General features: G+C 41.6%; 1 protein-coding gene across 1 annotated transcript; it reads right to left on the reverse strand.

Moving 5' to 3' along the window:
• Nucleotides 1-11,213: 11,213 nt before the first annotated feature.
• LOC120065364 (zinc finger and SCAN domain-containing protein 2-like) lies at nt 11,214-18,737 on the reverse strand. The gene is made up of 2 exons (XM_039016297.1): nt 18,454-18,737; nt 11,214-12,831 (listed from the first exon to the last, which is right to left on the reverse strand). The coding sequence occupies exons 1-2, from the start codon at nt 18,644-18,646 to the stop codon at nt 11,513-11,515; spliced, it is 1,512 nt and encodes a 503-aa protein (XP_038872225.1). The 5' UTR covers nt 18,647-18,737; the 3' UTR covers nt 11,214-11,512.
• Between the last annotated feature and the right edge of the window lie 1,654 nt (nt 18,738-20,391).

Genomic DNA, 20,391 nt, shown 5'->3' on the forward strand with positions numbered 1-20,391 from the left:
GTACGTTATTTTTGTCATTTAGCGTATGCTCTTATCCAGAGTGACTTACAGGAGCAGGATCAATGTGTCCTCTACAGCAAATAGTTTGACTTGGAGGTCGGGGAGAGGGATAGCTAGGACTTACAGTAGGGTTGGGGTGAATTCCATTTGAATTCAGTCAATTCAGGAAGTGAATTGATCCTAACCCTGGATTAGAGAGAGTCTCTGTGCTTGTGGCCATGGTGATGTTGGGAGCATGCTGTTACATCTGAACTGTGAACCTAGTACAAACACCTCCTTCGTTACTTGAACTTCTGTATGTACCTTATACTTTTACTTATTAAAGCCCTCTGCATTTGAATTTTAGAGTGCAAGTAGTTGTGTGTTTTTTTGACTGTGTATCTGTGCGTTCTGTATGTGTGCATGCATATCAGAGTGTAGATCTATTGAAAGGCAGGTTGGTGTATTTGCTTATTCAAAACATTCGTATTAGACTGTTGTACATGGAAGACTAACCAAAGCGTACATTTTCAATAGATAAGACTAATAAACTAATATAAAACAATATGAAGAGTTTCATGACAAAACACTATATATACATTTTCAGAAATGTTAGTGAAAAAACACACCAAAGCTAATTTACCATCTAATCATAGCATGGGGCTGTTGAATGACAGATATGTACAGTATTTGTTTAAAATCTATCACTTGGTTTCATTTCAGAGAGACAAATAACCATGTTTTTTTCCTAAATGTTAAAAATCCATATAGTAGTATGAAATCTGTATGTAAAACATTTACATTTGACATCTTAGTCATTTAGCAGATGCTCGTATCCAGAGCGACTTACAGTACTGTAAGTGCATTCCTCTTAAGATAGCTTGGTGAGACAACCACATCACAGTCAAATATACAGGATACAAACGTTCCATTCCAGCTAAACAATAGATATATAGCGTTTAGCATAATTTTTTTTATACAATTCATACATCTAAAATCTGTTAATAAAAATCTGAGAGAAGTAATATTTTACACACACATGAAGGTACCCATAAGCAACCATTTCTGATGAGAAAAAACACAAATGTGAAGAATTGGTACATATAGCATTTTGGAAATAAACTTCATATTATAAACTTCAGGGGAGATATTTTCATGATAGAAAATATTTCAAATCTGTGTAAGAAATATTAGTACATTTTAAAATGTATTTTGTAGTGTGTCATTCAGTTTGAATAGGATTATAATTGCAGAAGGTTTATCTTTCTTTTCAATTCTGTACAATTTTCCATTTGATCAAAACCAGCAACTACAGAGAGTATCCAGATATGATTGTGAAAGATTGACAGATGACAGAGCAGAGTTGGTCCATCGGTCACCATGGTTATGCTGAGATCCTATCAGCAGACAGTATCAGTTTGAATATATCAGGTCCTGAGATCAGTTCATCCAATGGCAGCTCGGCAATGTGACCTTGTAGGTAGCACAGTAAATGCTACCTACAACTTAGTTGTCGTGTCTTTGGCTATGCTGGATTAAGTGATATGACATGCTATTCTATAAAATAATTTCTCTGTAATTAATATTACCTGATTTAAACTAATCATGTAAATGTAATTAACTAGAAAGTCGGGGCACCACGAAATAATGTTTATAGAGCTGTTATCTTCCGAATAAACTCTTAAAGACCTGGTAGTCTTTTACATCAGTAGTAGTCAATTATTAATCGTCACCTTACTCAGTCTCATCTGAAAGTTGTAAATTCTTGGCTATCTTCACGAACCCTGGCTAACAAGTAATACAAAATTTGGTTTAATTATTTATTTACTAAATACCTAAATAATCACACAGAATTACATCTACACAGAATGGATCATACATTGATTACAAATTATGTCATAAAGGAAAACGTTCCTAGCGGACGGAACAGATATGACGGCTGGTTACACAAAGAAAGGGGTTTGGGTTTTGAATGAAAGAGCGGGAAGACTGAGGAACAAAAATATTTTGTGTCTCTATCGGGTCGTAGGCAGCTATGCTATCGTAAATACAGTATCTTATGCATTCTAAATAACTGCCCATTTGGAAAATGAAAATGCAATAAATATTTACTCTGAGCTGCGCTTCGGTAGATTGGTCGTAGATAGAAGGCCAGGTTGTCCAGCATGGATCTCTTCTCCTCTGAAGAATGTCTAGTGGTGAACTGGAGCATGGTAGAATGGATACTCTGTCCGTCCTCTCCTAGCCCACGTTTACAGTTGCTGCGGCTAACTCAATCGGCTATGAGGTATCACTTCTTTAGTGAATAAGAGTTCAAAGTTCATACCAAGTTGCCATACTTTAAGCTCATGCTATATTCTGGCTGGTATAGTCGAAATTCATCCTTTCGGCGTGTTGATCGTCATCTTCACGTTGAAATTCAATGCTAATTTCGTTAGGTTCTTGTCGTTCAACCAGAGCTCACGCTCACGTAAGTTTATCTTGTACTTTTAACGCAGGGACCGCAAGTCCTCACCTCCTTGGAACAGAAAGTCGAATTTTCGTCAATGGGTTTGGTGAAAGAAGGGCGTGTTTCATAGTTTACAACCAATGTCTGTTCACTTGGGCGGGGCCTCTGAGTGAGCAGAGTTTACTCTATGACAACCAATTATCTCCTTTAGAAGCTAAAATTACATTTAATCTTTTCACAAATAGTTTCATATTTAAACATTTAAATTGCACAACAATTCCATGTGAATCTGATAACTAGAATGTGTAGACTTTCCAAGATAGAGTTTATGTCGTCCTATCATCCGTAATAATGTCTCAGACACCAACTGATCTGACATCATATTCATTAATTACCAACGCATATTTTCAACTGGTTGAATTACCGAAATATGGTTCCGTTTCCCACTTTTTGATGTTACCAGACTCTCTATGTTAACAAAGGGAATTTCAATAGTCACATCGGTAGAGTAGAGAGAGGAAAAAGGGGGTGGATATTTATGGGGGTCATAAACCTCCCCCAAAAGGCCAACGTCACGACATAGTGTTCTACAGTTGACAACGGCATGGGTCACCTGGGTCACCACCTTGCTATTATTTCGCTGGACAAAACCAACAGTGCATCCATACTTACATTTTAGTAATTTAACAGACTCTTATCCAGAGCAATTTACAGGAGCAATTAGGGTTAAGTGCCTTGCTCAGGGAAACATCGACAGATTTGTCACCTAGTCTGCTAGGGAAGTGTTCCCCTTGACAAACACACCTCATTCAGCTCATTGAGGGCTTGATGATTAGTTGACAAGTTGAATCAGGTGTGCTTGTCCAGGATTACAATACTAACGTGTACAGTTAGGGGTACTGGAGGACCAGGGTTGGGAAACACTGGGCTAAGGGGTTCGAAATAGCAACCTTTCGGTCTTAACCGCTAGGCTACCTGCCACCACATTTGACAGTATTATTTAGAATAGATGACTTAGATAGGATGACTGGTTGTTCTCCCTACTAAACTTATTCGCTCTGGATAAGATGTAAATGTAAAAAATACAAGTTTAGTTGGTTATAGGTCCATTTAGCAGGGTCTTTTGTCAATGATACCACAGCTGCCACACCATTTTACAGCATATACAGTGTAACACTGTAGTACACAGTGTATAGTGTAAGCACTTTCTTGTACAAAATAACATCCTGTATCACAAGTGTCTCTGTCAATTCACATGAGATATGGAAGCTTTCATTGTGCACTAGACAGCTGTGTTATATACAGTAGGTCTGTTGTCAGTTACCTACCATAGAGAACTGTATTTCTGCTTGGCTCCTCAAACTGCAAACACCATGATTCCACATCCATAAGACAGTGTGTAGACAGGGGAAATAATAATTCACATTTAATTATAATCAATAGTGAGTTCAACATGATTATATTTGTATTACAATCATATTACACTGTATTCATCACAATTACTTCAATGAATAATCAATTGTACCATAATATGAGGGAAGGTTTAAAACAGCCACAAACAGAGCAACAGACAACCCCCAGTAGACCTCAGAGAAGACAGTAATATGCTGTGGGTTGTTAAAGATACTAGGAAGGTAGAGGCAGAATGAGTTATCGTTGCATTCATCAAAAAGGTAGTTTTGTTGAAGTTCACTATGGATGTGAAGAAGAGTTTTGGACATCCTGTTGTTCTGTATTTGGGATGGACTTGAGGTTCGTGTGAGAGTATATATACGACATGCAGTACCTCTGCTATGATAGGGAGGGCCATCTTTTAATGTGAGCTGGCAGAGATGGAATGTATTGTGTTATTTCTCATTGTCATTAACTAGTAAGCCATTACACACACAAGACTATACACAAGAAGCTCATGCTTTTTACTATACATAAGACTATAAACACCTCAAATTACAGTATAAACATACACACAAGACGGACAGTACAGGTGACCTTACCAGAGAGCTTGACCACAAAGGAAAATGCAAGCGTCGAAACCACAGAGAAATGCTGGCGTCATACTGACTGGAAAGACAAGAACACTGATTGTAGACACAAAACCGCCCATATTGAGTGACGAAAAAACAAAGTAACAATTACTCAGGTTTCTTGAATAGTCAATGACATTTACTCACAGTAATATGGTCCGTAGACTGCCATACCACAACACAGTCCAAAACAAATTGAGAATACATTTGAAAAGTTATCTTCAAAAGAGAAGCATGTTGGTCAAAAGATTAAAAAGATCTTGCATTTTCTTATTTTAGTTTTAGCAAGCATGCAAACTTACAGTAGTGGAAGAAACAGATTTTTTTTAAAGTCTTGTCCTGGGTCCTGAAAATTGATACAATACACGAAAAAGATCAACATTTTAACTTTTGAGAGATTGATTGAGACAGAAAGAAGATGCCCATGGTTATTAACCACCATCCCATTCCCAACCCAGGGGCCTCGCATGGTGAGAGGTACCTACCATGAAGGAGTAGTAGGGTGTAGTAGGCCACTAGCTCCTGGCCCCTTAGTGTATGATGTAGCATTCAAGTGAAGCCAGACAGGCTCTGACAGTTTTACACTGCCTGTCAGACTGGTATACAGGTCCTATACTGCTCCGACCTTTCAGACTGGTATACAGGTCCTATACTGCTCCGACCTGTCAGACTGGTATACAGGTCTTGTACAACATCAACTTGTCAGACTGGTATACATCAGGTCCTTTACTGCTCTGACCTGTCAGACTGGTATACATCAGCTCCTATACAGCAACTTGTCAGACTGGTATACAGGTCCTATACTACAGCAACTTGTCAGACTGGTATACAGGTCCTATACTACAGCAACTTGTCAGACTGGTATACAGGTCCTATACTACAGAAACTTGTCAGACTGGTATACAGGTCTTATACTGCTCCGACCTGCAGACTGGTATACAGGTCCTATACTACAGCAACTTGTCAGACTGGTATACAGGTCCTATACTACAGCAACTTGTCAGACTGGTATACAGGTCTTATACTACTCCGACCTGCAGACTGGTATACAGGTCCTATACTACAGCAACTTGTCAGACTGGTATACAGGTCCTATACTACAGAAACTTGTCAGACTGGTATACAGGTCCTATACTACAGAAACTTGTCAGACTGGTATACATCAGGTCCTATACTGCTCCGACATGAGGGACAGTGGAAAATCCCAGACATATCACTTTCGTATTCACTTACCATAAACACAAACAAAAATACACTACATGAACAAATGTATGTGGACACCTGCACAAACATCTCATTCCAAAATCATGGGCATTAATATTGAGTTGGTCCCCCCTTTGATGATATAACAGCCTCCACTCTTCTGGGAAGGCTTTCCACTAGATGTTGGAACATTGCAGCGGGGACTTGCTTCCATTCAGCCACAAGAGCATTAGTGAGGTCAGGCACTGATGTTGGGCGATTAGGCCTGGCTCGCAGTCGGCGTTCCAATTCATTCCAAATGTGTTCGATGGGGTTGAGATTATGGCTCTATGCAGACCAGTCAACCTGTCAGGAGGCATTGTCATGCTGAAACAAGAAAGGACCTTCCCCAAACTGTTGCCACAAAGTTGGAAACACAGAATCGTCTAGAATGTAATTGTATGCTGTAGCGTTAAGATTTCACTTCACTGGAACTAAGGCGCCTAGCCTGAACCATGAAAAACAGCCCCAGACGATTATTCCTCTACCAAACTTTATAGTTTGCACTGGGGCAGGTAGTGTTCTCCTGGCATCCACCAAACCCAGATTCGTCCGTTGGACTGCCAGATGGTTAAACGTGACTCGAGAGAACGCGTTTCCACTGCTCCAGAGTCCAAAGGCGGCAGGCTTTACACCACTCCAGCCAATGCTTGGCAATCTTAGGCTTGTGTGCGCAGCTGCTTGGCCATGGAAACCCATTTCATGGATCTTCCTAACGAACAGTTCTTGTGCGGATGTTGATTCCAGAGGCAGTTTGTTACTCGGTAGTGAGTGTTGCAACCGAGGAGAGACGATTTCTACGCTCATCAGCACTCGGTGATCCCGTTCTGTGAGCTTGTGAGGCCTAACTCTTCACGGCTGAGCCGTTGTTGCTCCTAAATGTTTCCACTTCACAATAACAGCCCATACAGTTGACTGGGGCAGATCTAGCAGGGCAGAAATTTGACAAATTGACTTGTTGGAAAGGTGGCATCCTATGACGGTGCCACATTGAAAGTCACAGCCTTTCAGCAAAGCCATTCTACCGCCAATGTTTGTCTATGGAGATTACATGGCCGTGTGCTCGATTTTATACACCTGTCAGCAACGGGTCTGGCTGAAATAGTCGAATCCACTAATTTGAAGGGGTGTCCACAAACTTTTGTATACAGCGCATTCGGAACGTATTCAGACTCCTTCCCTTTTTCCACATTTTGTTACGTTACAGACTTATTCTGAAATTGATAGTTTTTTCTTATCAATCTCCACACAATACTCCAAATGACACAATATTCCAAATGACAAATTAAAAACAGGTTTTTAGAAATGTTTGCAAATTTATAAAAATAAAATAAAACTTTTTTACATAAGTATTCAGACCTTTTGCAATGAGACTTGAAATTGAGCTCAGGTGCATCCTGTTTCCATTGATCACCCTGGAGATGTTTCTATAACTTGGAGTCCACCTGTGGTAAATTCAATTGGACACGATTTGGAAAGGGACACACCTGTCTTTATAAGGTCTCACAGTTGACGGTGCATGTCAGAACAAATGCCAAGCCATGAGGTCGAAGGAATTGTCCGTAGAGCTCTGAGACAGGAGTATCGAGGCACAGATCTGAGGAAGGGTACCAAAAAATGTCTGCAGCATTGAAGGTCCCCAAGAACACAGCGGCCTCCATCATTCTTAAAGGAAAGAAGTTTGGAACCACCAACACTCTTCCTAGAGCTAGCCGCACGGCCAAACAGCAATTGGAGGAGATGGGCCTTGGTCAGCGGGGTGGCCAGGAACCCAATGGTCACTCTGACAGAGCTCCAGAGTTCCTGTCGAGATGGGAGAACCTTCCAGAAGGACAACCATCTCTGCAGCACTCCACTAATCAGGCCTTTATGGTAGTGGCCTGACAGAAGCCACTCCTCAGTAAAAGGCACGATAGCCCGCTTGGAGTTTGCCAAAAGGCACCTAAAGGACTCTCAGACCATGAAAAATAAGATTCTCTGATCTGATGAAACCAAGACTGAACTCTTTGGCCTGAATGCCAAGCGTCCCGTCTGGAGGAAACCTGGCACCATCCCTACAATGAAGCATGGTGGTGGCAGCTCTATACAGGATCGAAGGAAATATGAACGGCGCAAAGTACAGAGAGATCCTTGATAAAAACCTGCTCCAGAGTGCTCAGGGCCTCAGACTGGAGCAAAGGTTCACCTTCAACAGGACAACGACCCTAAGCACACAGCTAAGACAACGCAGGAGTGGCGTCGGGACAAGTCTCTCACTGTCCTTGAGCGGCTCAGCCAGAGCCCGGACTTGAACCCTGTCGAACATCTCTGGAGAAACCTGAAAATAGTTGTGCAGTGACGCTCCCCATCCAACCTGACAAAGCTTGAGAGGATCTGCAGAGAAGAATGGGAGAAACTCCCAAAATACAGGTGCCAAGCTTGTAGCATCATACCCAAGAAGACTCAAGGCTGTAATCACTGCCAAAGGTTCTTCAACAAAGTACTGAGTAAAGGGTCTGAATATTTATGTAAATGTAATATTTCCTTGTTTTATTTTTTATAAATTTGCTACAATTTCTAAAAACCTGTTTTTGCTTTGTCATTATGGGGTATTGTGTGTAGATCTACGAGGGAGGAAAAAAATGTAATACATTTTAAAATAAGTCTGTAACGTAACACAATGTGGAACAAGTCAAGGGGTCTGAATACTTTCCGAATGCACTGTATATCTTAAATTTGACATACTGTTTTATGGCATGCCAGAAAGTATAAGATGGATATCATGACTATGATTCTGAGCGATGGGTCTCTGAACAGGAAATTGTTTCATGGCAGCGTGTGTGCACAAATGAGGTGGCAGAGATGGACTGTATTTAATCTCTCTGCAATGTGGCTCTAGAATTCCTTTGACTGGAAACATCCCGTATGAGATCTCCTCCATTCACACGTGTGCGTGCACACGACATACACACTCACATACCCACCCCTGCTCATTTCTACCCCCTGCCGCCCCTAACACAGACACGCATCCCTGCACATAAATCCGCACTCACTCCTCCCCCGCCAAACACTAACAAACACATACCCAGACAGACACATACAGTCATCCATCCACTTTCAGTGGAAGCAATGTGTGTGCTGAACTGTAATTATGATAATGAGTAATGCACATTAATAAAGCATTATCCTAAGTGACAGAAAATGAGAGATGGGGAGGACAATAGTAGAGAGGGGCACACGGAGGGGGAGAGGAGCGATATAGGGAGGAAAGGGAGAGATGGGGGAGAGGGAGATATATATAGGGAGAGAGAGGAGACAAAGGGAGAGATGTAAAGGAGAGATACATGAAGAGAGGAGATGGAGAGAAGAGGGAGAGATACAAAGAGAGGAGAGGGAGAGATATAAAGGGAGAGATGTATGGAGAGATACAAAGAGAGGAGAGGGAGAGATAAAGGGAGAGATGTATGGAGAGAGGAGAGGGAGAGATATGGAGCAATATAGGAAGCGAGGAGAGGGAGAGATAGGGGAGACATAGGGAGAGAGGAGAGGGAGAGATAGGGGAGACATAGGGAGAGAGGAGAGATAGGGGAGACATAGGGAGAGAGGAGAGATAGGGGAGACATAGGGAGCGAGGAGAGGGAGAGATATAGGGGAGAGATAGGGAGAGAGGAGAGGGAGAGATAGGGGAGACATAGGGAGCGAGGAGAGGGAGAGATAGGGGAGACATAGGGAGAGAGGAGAGGGAGAGATAGGGGAGACATAGGGAGAGAGGAGAGGGAGAGATAGGGGAGACATAGGGAGAGAGGAGAGGGAAATAAAGATAGAGGGAGAGATATGAGAGCTATAGGGAGAATGTATAGGGAAAGAGAAGAGGGAGAGAGTGAGAGGGATAGAAATAGGGTCCACCACCCAAAGGACATCCAGCCGCCAAGCATTGGAGTCAACATCCAGCATCCCCGTGGAACACTTTCAACACCTTGTAGAATCCATGCCCCGACAAATTTTGGCTGTTCTGAGCGCAATATTAGGAAGGTGTTCTTAATGTTTTGTACACTCAGTGTACATCTTCTTGGACATATCATATAATTGAACACTTAAAGCCAAATTATGGTCATTCCGGAGTTTGCATTGGCCGTACAGCATTTACTGCGATGCGGCCTCTGCAGAAGTCAGGGCATTCATACTTCTTGCACTTCGCAGAGAGCTGTTGTGAAGGAAGCTGTCAAGGAAGTGAATTTGTTTCCACAGGACGTACCGCCCCCACCTACCTTCAACCAATCATATCAATGCAGAGCTATACGGAGCCCTCTGCATCGTTACAAAATACGGACGATGCGGTACAGAGCTTAATTTGGCATCCGCAAATGCGTCACACCCTCCGTACGGAAACTCTGGACCGCATAAATCGTCTTATAGGCAGGTAGCCTAGTGGTTAGAGTGTTGGGCCAGTAACCGAAAGGTTGTTAGAACGAATCCCTGAGCTGACAAGGTAAAAATCTGTCGTTCTGCCCCTGAACAAGGCAGTTAACCCACTGTTCCCTGGTAGGCCATCATTGTAAATAAGAATTTGTTCTTAACTGACTTGCCTAGTTAAATAAAGGTTAAATAAAAATAGGCTATCAGTGTCCTTTGTTTTGTCCTGGATGTGTTGTTCCGTCTATTTTGTATGAATAAACTACAGTAATTATTCTGAAAGACTTCAGCCCCTTTTAGACACATGGAAGTACATTTTTATTACATCAAAAGTATCATTTGATATGTAAATAACAGCAAGAATAACATTTGAGATGTAAATTTTAAAAAATCTAAAAGGAATTGAACATCAAGGGAAAACCTCAATTTCTCAATAATTTCACAACATGGATAGAAGGTTTTATTGACAGAGGAGGTAGCCTATGATGGTAGGCAAAGATCCTTCAACTACTTATTGTACCCCTCGAAATCGGGGAGGGGACTGTGGATCGGTCTCCGTCCGTTAATATGTTCGTCACATGCTTTGATTAAACTTGGGTGAATGATGTGTCTTGCCATAGAGCTCCGACATTTACAAAATTACACTGATTGGCCAGATGTTGGCGCCCCGTTTGATCAAAATTCATGAAATACGGTACATACACTACATGACCAAAAGTATATGGACACCTGCTCGTCAAACATCTCATTCCAGAATCATGGGCATTAATATGGAGTTGGTCTGTCCTTTGCTGCTATAACAGCCTCCACTCTTCTGGGAAGGCTTTCCACTAGACGTTGGAACATTAATGAGGGGACTTGCTTCCGTTCAGCCACAGGAGCATTAGTGAGGTCGGGTACTGTTGTTGGGCGATTAGGCCTGGCTCTCAGTCGGCATTTCAATTCATCCCAAAATTGTTTGATGGAGTTGAGGTCAGGGCTCTGTGCAGGACATTCATATTCTTCCACAACAATCTCGACAAACCATTTCTGTATTGACCTTGCTTTGTGCACGGGGCATTGTCATGCTGAAAAAGGAAAGGGCCTTCCCCAAACTGTTGCCACAAAGTTGGACGCACAGAATCGTCTAGAATGTCATTGTATGCTGTACAGTTGAGGCCTTGCCTGAACCATGAAAAACAGCCCCAGACTATTATTCCTCCTTCACCAAACGTTATAGTTTGCATTAGGTATTGGGCCAGGTAGCGTTCTCCTGGCATCTGCCAAACCCAGATTCGTCCGTTGGACTGCCAGATGGTGAAGTCTGATTCATCATTCCAGAGAACGCGTTTCCACTGCTCCAGGGCCCAATGGCAGCGAGCTTTACACCACTCCAGCCGACGCTTGACATTGCGCATGGTGATTAAACCTATACTCTTAGGGAGGGTTATTTAAGTAGGGTTTCAGACGTTTTCGGGCAGGGACTCCGCTGTACTGAACTTAGGGGGAAGCTTGTTCCACCATTGGGGTGCCAGGTCAGAGAAGAGCTTTGACTGGGCTGAGCGGGAGCTGCCCTCCTGTAGGGGTGGGAGGGCCAAGAGACCAGAGGTGGCAGAACAGAGTGCTTGGGTTGGGGTGTAGAGTTTGACCATAGCCTGAAGTTAGGGAGGGGCAGGTCCTCTTCCTGCTCCGTAGGTAGGCACCAGGGTCTCAAAGATGTGAGCTTCGACTGGAAGCCAGTAGAGTGTGCGGAGGAGCGGGGTGACATGGGAGAGCTTGGGAAGGTTGAACACCAGGCGTGCTGCGGCGATCTGGATATGTTGCAGGGGTTTGATGGCAAAAGCGGGGAAATGTATGATCTCTCCCCTGTGTGAGTCATAATATGATCTTTCAGGCATATCTTCTGACTAAAGCACTTTCCACAATCACTGCACTTATATGGTTTCTCTCCAGTGTGTATCCTCATATGTCCTGCCAAGTTTCTCATTCGGCTGAAGCATTTGCCACAATCTTTGCACTGATATGGTTTCTCCCCAGTGTGAATTCTCATATGTTCCGTCAGTGTTCCCTTCTGACTGAAACTTTTGCCACATACATTACAGAAATATGGTTTCTCCCCAGTGTGAATTCTCTGATGTGCTTTTAAAATGCTACTTTTCAGAAAGCATTTCCTGCAGACAGGACACCTGTGTGGTCTCTCCCCTGAGTGAGCCGCCCTCAATGGAACTTTCAGTTCACTGGCTTCCCTGGTCTTAATAGAGGTTTGTACTTTCTTTGTCCATGTTGTCTTTGATTTGAGTGGCTGTAACCCTGACATTAGTCCTCCACAGTCCACCCCATTGTCACTTTCACTGTTCCCAATCTGAGCTGCAGAGCAGTCTGGGTGTACTGCAGAGAGGGGTTGAGATTCACTTGTTGGTTCTGATGCACTGCAGCCCTCTCCATTAGGTTCTGTTTTGATGTCTTGTTCAGTTGTTTTGGTGGGAAGAGAGTCCCTCTCTCTGTTCTCCATAGTCTGGGTTTGGGGAAGATATACGGGCTGAGGGTCCTGATCATACTCACTTTTTACACAGGGTAGAGTGAATATGAACTCTTTGATATCAGACTCCAGCCCTTCAAGCTGCTCTTCCTCCTGACTGGTGCCAAACTCCTCCTGTTCCTCTTTAATCTGAGTGGGCTCTGGGTCCTCCTGGCCCGGACTGGGGCTCCAGTCCTGCTGCTCAGGAGGAATGTCTTCAGGGACAGGGAGAGTGAGCTGCTGGGAGTCTGAAGAGAAGAATAGGGTATCAATTAGATGTAGTTTCCAGTTCTACGTGGCCTTGAGCCCAACTATTAGATTAACAACAGTAAGCTACAATTGGAATGTTCAATTTCATCAGTTGTAAATAGTTCTAACATTACAGCTAAACAATTGAATGAATCAGGTGTTTAGTGGCAGTGGCCTGGCTAGCCCAGCTTCTCTAGACAAAGATTGTATCTCAGTCTAGCATTATAACACTAGCTCACAATGCACTGTGTGATTTATTTACCGACCTGTGCCTGTTTGGCAAAGCTTTTCCCACTTCGAGGGGTATATCCGTGGTCTGTGGACCGTTCTGATAAAGAATGTGTTGTTTGCGTCACCGTGTGATGCCCAGGAAATAATTAAATCCAATTGTTAGATGCTACCACCCCCCCCCCCCCCAAATTAAAACCAAACATGGATGTGAATGTTTTCGTGCGCTCCATTCTACTTCCAGTCTGCGGCAGCAAAAAAAGGTATTTCACTATACTTGTGCATGTTACATTAAAACAGACTTCCAGGCATTGCGCTAACGTTAGTTAGCATTGGCTGGCAAAACTACCTCCAACTTCCTTCATACTGGACACAGAGACATAAAAATGATATCCAAAAGTTAATCTGATGCTGGGGAAGTAGATAAATGGCATCATTGCAAAAATCTGAGCAAGAGAACAAGTACATTAGTGTCTAGTTTGAGAAACAGACGCCTCACAAGTCCTCAACTGGCAGCTTCATTAAATAGTACCCGCAAAACACCAGCCTCAAAGTCAACAATGAAGAGTCCGGGATGCTGGCCTTCTCGGCAGAGTTGCAAAGAAAAAGCCATATCTCAGACTGGCCAATAAAAAGAAAAGATTAAGATGGACAAAAGAACACACACACACACACACTGGACAGAGGAACTCTGCCTAGAAAGCCAGCATTCCGGAGTCGCCTCTTCACTTTTGACATTGAGACTGGTGTTTTGCGGGTACTATTTAATGAAGCTGCCAGTTGAGAACTTGTGAGGCGTCAATTTCTCAACATAGACACTAATGTACTTGTCCTCTTGCTCAGTTGTGCACCAGGGCTTCCCACTCCTCTTTATATTCTGGTTAGAGCCAGTTTGTGCTGTTCTGTGAAGGGAGTAGTACACAGCGTTGTACGAGATCTTCAGTTTCTTGGCAATTTCTCGCATGGAAAAGCCTTCATTTCTCAGAACAAGAATAGACTGACGAGTTTCAGAAAAAAAGTTATTTGTTTCTGGCCATTTTGAGCCTGTAATCGAACCCACAAATGCTGATGCTCCAGATACTCAGCTAGTCTAAAGAAGGCCAGTTGTATTGCTTCTTTAAATCAAAACGACAGTTTTCAGCTGTGCTAACATAATTGCAAAAGGGTTTTCTAATGATCAATTCGCCTTTTAAAATGATAAACTTGGATTAGCTAACACAACGTGCCATTGGAACACAGGAGTGATAGTTGCTGATAATGGGCCTTTGTACGCCTATGTAGATATTCCATTAAAAATCAGCCGTTTCCAGCTACAAATGTAATTTACAACATTAACAATGTCTACACTGTATTTCTGATCAATTTGATGTTATTTTAAATGGACAAAAAATTGTATTTTCTTTCAAGAACAAGGACATTTCTAAGTGACCCCAAACTTTTGAACGGTAGTGTATATTTCAGTTATGTGAGATACCCTGTAAGAGACTTCGTGCCCAAACCCATGAAGTGTGATAAAACGATTTGGACATGTGTCAAGTGTATGTAGACAGGAGTATTGTATGCCAGTTGAGACAAAATGCTGCAATTCTGGTAGTGAGCAAACACCCGATTCATGAAGTGCCCTGTTAGAGTGAAGGAGACAGAGGTGACAAGAATAAGGGCTGTCCAGCATGTCTCCTATCTGGAGGCGTTGAGAAGAGTAGAAGTGAGTAACGTTGAAGAAACCATGGTAGTTGGATTAGAGACAACCGTAAATGTTACTCGCCAACAGGATCCTGACATGATGCATGTTAAAAAGGTGGACTTCGTATCGTTTCTTGCACTGGTTATAAACTTGACAGCGCAAACAATGAGGAAATCTGAGAAAATAGGTATCGTTGAATTTGTATATAAACCCTTCCTGGGTTTCAAACACATTAGAACACTTACATTACATATTAAACAAAAGATAAAACCCCTACATATCTACCATACAAAATGTATAATACCACCATACAACAATATTACAATGCATGCGTGTGTCTGTACCTTTGTGTGTCTTCACAATCCCCGCTGTTCCATAAGGTGTATTTTTAACAGTTACATTTTTTTTCTGATTCTACTGCTTGCATCAGTTACCTGATGTGGAATAGAGTTCCATGTGGTCATGGCTCTATGTAGTACTGTGCACCTCCCATAGTCTGTTCTGAACTTGGGGACTGTGAAGAGACCTCTGGTGACATGTCTTGTGGGGTATGCATGGGTGACAGAGCTGTATGCTAGTAGTTTAAACAGACAGCTCGGTACAATCAGCATGTCAACACTTCTTACAAAAACAAGTAGTGATAAAGTCAATCTCTCTTCCACTTCAAGCCATGAGAGATTGTATGTATATGTATGTATATCATTAATGTTAGCTCACCGTGTACTTTTAAGGGCGGGCCGTGCTGCCCAGTTCTGAGCCAATTGTAATTTTCCTAAATCCCTCTTTGCGGCACCTGACCAGACTGAACAGTAGTCTCGGTGCAACAAAACTAGGAACTGTAGGACTTGCCTTGTTGATAGTGTTGTTAAGGCAGAGTAACGCTTCATTATGGACAGACTTCTCCCCATTTTAGCTACTGCTGTATCAATATGTTTTGAACATGACAGTGTTGCAGTTATTTCAGTAGCTGTAGTAGCTGACGTGTATAGTGTTGAGTCATCCGCATACATAGACACACTGGCTTTACTCAATGCCAATGGCATAACGTTAGCAAAGATTGAAAAAAGTAAGGGGCCTAAACAGTTACCCTGGGTAATTCCTGATTCTACCTGGATTATGTTGGAGGCTTCCATTAAAGAACACCCTCTGTTCTGTTAGACAGGTAACTCTTTATCCACAATATAGCAGGGGGTGTAAAGCCATAACACATACGATTTTCCAGCAGCAGACTATGATCAATAAATGTCAAAAGTCACACTGAAGTCTAACAAAACAGCCCCCACAATCTTTTTATCATCAATTTATCTTAGCCAATCGTCAGTCATTTGTGTAAGTGCTGTGCTTGTTGAATGCCCTTCCCTATAAGTGTGCTGAAAGTCTGTTGTCAATTTATTTACTGAAATGTATTTTATTACTAAGCGTTGGTAACAGGCTGATTGGTCGGCTATTTGAGCCAGTAAAGGGGGCTATACTATTCCTGGCCTGAGGGCACACACTTTCTAGTAGGCTTAAACTGAAGATATGGCAAATAGGGGTGGCAATATCGTCCGCTATTATCCTCTGTAATTTTCCATACAGATTGTCAGACACTGGTGGCTTGTCATTGTTGATAGACAACAATAATTAGTTCACCTCTTCCACACTCACTTTACAGAATTCAAAAGTACAATGCTTGTCTTTCATAATTTGGTCAGATATACTTGGATGTGTAGTGTCAGTGTTTGTTGCTGGCATGACATGCCTAAGTTTGCTAATCTTGCCATTGAAAAAGTCATTAAAGTAGTTGGCAATATCAGTGGGTTTTGATAAATGAGCCATCTGATTCAATGAATGACAAAGCAGTTTGCCTTTTTCCCAAAAATGTAATTTAAAGGTCCTCCAAAACAAATAAGTGATTCTTTATATCACTTATTTGTTTCATAGTATAGTTAATTTTTCTTAAATTTGCAGTACGCTTGCCAATTGATTGGGATGCCAGACTTATTTGCCATTCCTTTTGCGTCTCAATCATACAATTCCTCCTCAATCCAAGGGGATTTAACAGTTTTTACAGTAATTTTCTTAATGGGTGTATGCTTATTAGTAACCGGAATAAGAAATTGCATAAATGTGTCAAGTGCAGCGTTAGGTTGTGAGTGTGGCTGAATGTTTTTTGGGACTCAGAGATTTTACAGCAGAGGCATTACAAAGAACACTGTCAACTAACGTTCCATCCTCACAAGGCCCTGCGCCTGTATAGGGATGTGACTTGCTTGGATTATGACTGAAGGAGTGGCATGGGTTTTTGGATTAATTTTAGTACTGTATGTGATATTGGGTTTTTCCCCCTTTCCCACAATGGATTTTTTCCCCCTCGTTCACAGTAGGCGTTTGTTTGCGGACCACCATAATACCAGAGAAGAAGAAATGCAGGTGAGTGTCACCGTGACATGCGGTACTTCGGGGTGGACCCACCTGTCTCAATCAATGAGAGAAGATTGGAAATAGACAAGGTGGCGGCGTACAAATGGATCATTTTCTAAATTCAAACGCAACACCTGCATCTGGACACTGACATTTTAGAAGATACGTTTGGCCGAATCGATAACGAAGATGGTATTACTAAGTTAAGGCTGGTCAAAAATTCTCTGTGCTACACCAAACATAGCCCTTGATCATGTCTCTCAGTTCCAATTACTTTTATGTGTAATTTAATGGATGAAGGCGTCTTCTGTAGGAAGAAGTTTTATTAAGAGCCACTTGCGGCATGGCTTTGAAAGCATAAGGACATTATCTTTCATATCCGCAAGAAAAAGAAAAAAAAATACAATGTTAAATTGATACACACTTATAGGGTTAGGGTTCCCACACGGCCATATTACAGTGCTTGTTTGCGGAAAACGGACGTTAGACAGTGGACTATCTGTGCTAATTAACCATATGCATCTGTGAACATCAGTGTGTAAACGGAAGACAGACACCACAAACGTGTTGTTACTGAAAAACACTGTCGGCCAAACTGTTAACGGGTAAAATAGTGTATAGTGTATTTTGCATTTGTTAAATAATTTTGATGTGATATGAAAGTAGAGGGATTTATGTTTCTAGAACCGTACCGTGATTGAGAATCGATTCACGTTTAGTATTTGCCTTCCAGAGCCAATTCGCCTTTTAAACAGAAAATGTAAGGTCCTTGGACCAAGGAGCAACGTTGGGTCCAATATTTGGCTACACCAAACTGTACCTACCTCTTAAAAAAGATTTGGTTAAATCACATTCTGTTGTATCAATCTGTAGTTGCGAGGCTGACTAGGAAACACAGGTGTGCACACAAAGCAAGAACACATGAAATCTATGTTTGGTTTTCATTTCGATGGGGGGGTGTTAGCATCTACAATTGTATTTAGGCCTAATTATTTATTTGGGACTGATCTGTGATACAAACGAGGACTTCCTAATCAGAACCTTCTACCGATTACAGATATGCCCTGACGTTGGAAAAGTTGCCAAACAGGCACGGGTTGGCAAATAACTTGCCATTTAAAATGATCATTAACAATTTAGACTTTTCCTTTGAATGTTACAGAATGATATATGTAACAATAAAAGTAAAAAGTTACTATAAATTATTATTTAAATGGCTACTGTAGCTAGTTGCGGGACAAAGCTATGGCCTGCTAGGTGGTTCAATTAGATTGTTATAGCGGGGTCATAGCTACTCACTACTAACCTGCAATATGTAACTTTATGTCGGGTTTGAAAGCCAAATCCAGCAGCCTTTGTAGACGTTCGATCTCCTCCTTCGAACGGGATACTTCTTCCTTGTACTCTGCTATGGTATTTTCCACAGCCCCTAATATCTCAACAGCCGCTGCTGTTAAGCGCTCGTTTAGAAAAACCCGCAAAAGCTGAATTTTCGACATTTTGATGGAAATCTAAGTGCACTTTGTTTTACTATGAAGAGATGTGTTTTGCTGCTAACAAGGTGTCTAATGGTAGCAAGCATTATCAGCGTCTGGTCAGCGAAATAAATAAAAAAGTACTTCCGCGTCAGGGAATTTCAACAAATTTCAAAATAAAGGTCCCCATGTAATAGTAAAAAATAGTAACCTGTATTTATTCATGATGTATGGAACATAGTCAAAATATTAACAATTGTTAATATTTAAGTATTCAATGTCCATTCAATTTGGGTTTTAAAACATGTTCAAATAAATGCCCCCAAGTCAAATCACTGTATATGCATTCAGCTCATATTGGCTTATAGAGAAAAAACGATTATTTTTGTAAAAGTGGGGTGGGGAGTATTCAGTAGGGTTTGTAGAATCTAAATATAGTGTCATTTCATGGGGCTCTGAAAAAATACAGAATATTGCTGGCCTTTTACTGTGGTCAAACAGCTTAAAATTGGATGCCTTGATACTATATGGTTAAAATGTAGCACTGTACAGGAAAAACAATCGTGTGTCCATAAAACCAGTGTCCAGTCTACTCCCTAGAGTCCCTAAAATACAAAACAGGTGAGTTTGAACAAAAAGCTATGTTATAGGAAGCTTTATGTGACATTTGAACAGTGAGAGGCATATCAGCACCATTGACAGCTATCGTTTTAGAATGTTATGTTGTCAGCCTATTTTCAAATACTGTATGTGGCAAATATGTGGCCCAAAGCATGTCAATCCATCATTGGTAATAGGTCAGCATAATGACCCACTAGATTGATATATATCAATTACTCCCCTGGTTACAAGAATTGGGCATCAAACAGTGGTCAGTGCCATGCATACTGATAGCTGTGATCAGCATCTCACACAATGAGCTTTACTGCAACAAAATATCAGGTTCAACTAAATACAGACACATCATCGCTTGATATTCTATTCAAGCAATTAATCACAAAGGGGGGTCACCCACAAATTGCAGTCAATGTGATGGCGTATTGATTAGACAAACTGTTTGGACCACCACACCAGGTATTCTTGTTATTTGTATTCCCCGTGTAGCAGAAAATGGTAGTTAAGAGAAACCCAGTTCTTCCCATCCATTGCAATTAAAATCCCAGTTGGCAACAAGAAGCAGATGTACAGATTGAGCTCTGTAATATGTCACTCAGGCGCAAAATCTCAGAGGCTGCAGATCTGAATTTGACACCTTGACACCAATATACGAGCAGATGACTAACACATTTCTGTTGGCACGAGAACAGAAGGCGTTATATATTTCTAGGAAGTAGTTAATGAGCCTCACACACAAACAAATTGCAATGATGTACAAACACTTGATTCAGAATCAGAGATTTCTGTCATTCCACAGTATGAATACTTCTCCAATCACAAGTATATCGGACCAAATTATGAAAGACAAGAATTGTACTTTTGAATTCCGTAAAATCAGTGTGGAAGAGGTGAAATAGACAACAATATATATAGTTATCAACAATGACAAGCCACCAGGGTCTGACAATCTAGATGGACAATTACTGAGGATAATAGCAGATAATATTGCCACTCCTATTTGCCACATCTTCAATTTACAGTGGGGCAAAACAGTATTTAGTCAGCCACCAATTGTGCAAGTTCTCCCACTTAAAACGATGAGAGAGGCCTGTAATTTTCATCATAGGTACCCTTCAACTATGACAGACAAAATGAGAAAAGAAAATCCAGAA

Source organism: Salvelinus namaycush, chromosome 20 (genome assembly GCF_016432855.1).
Source record: "Salvelinus namaycush isolate Seneca chromosome 20, SaNama_1.0, whole genome shotgun sequence".
Classification (NCBI taxonomy): Eukaryota; Metazoa; Chordata; class Actinopteri; order Salmoniformes; family Salmonidae; genus Salvelinus; species Salvelinus namaycush.

Coding starts and splice junctions, on each gene's coding strand:
- LOC120065364 (XM_039016297.1), bottom strand. CDS start 18,646: ATGTCGAAAATTCAGCTTTTGCGGGTTTTTCTAAACGAGCGCTTAACA. Junction 12,832..18,453: donor CATAAAGTTACATATTGCAG/GTTAGTAGTGAG, acceptor TCTTCTCTTCAG/ACTCCCAGCAGCTCACTCTC.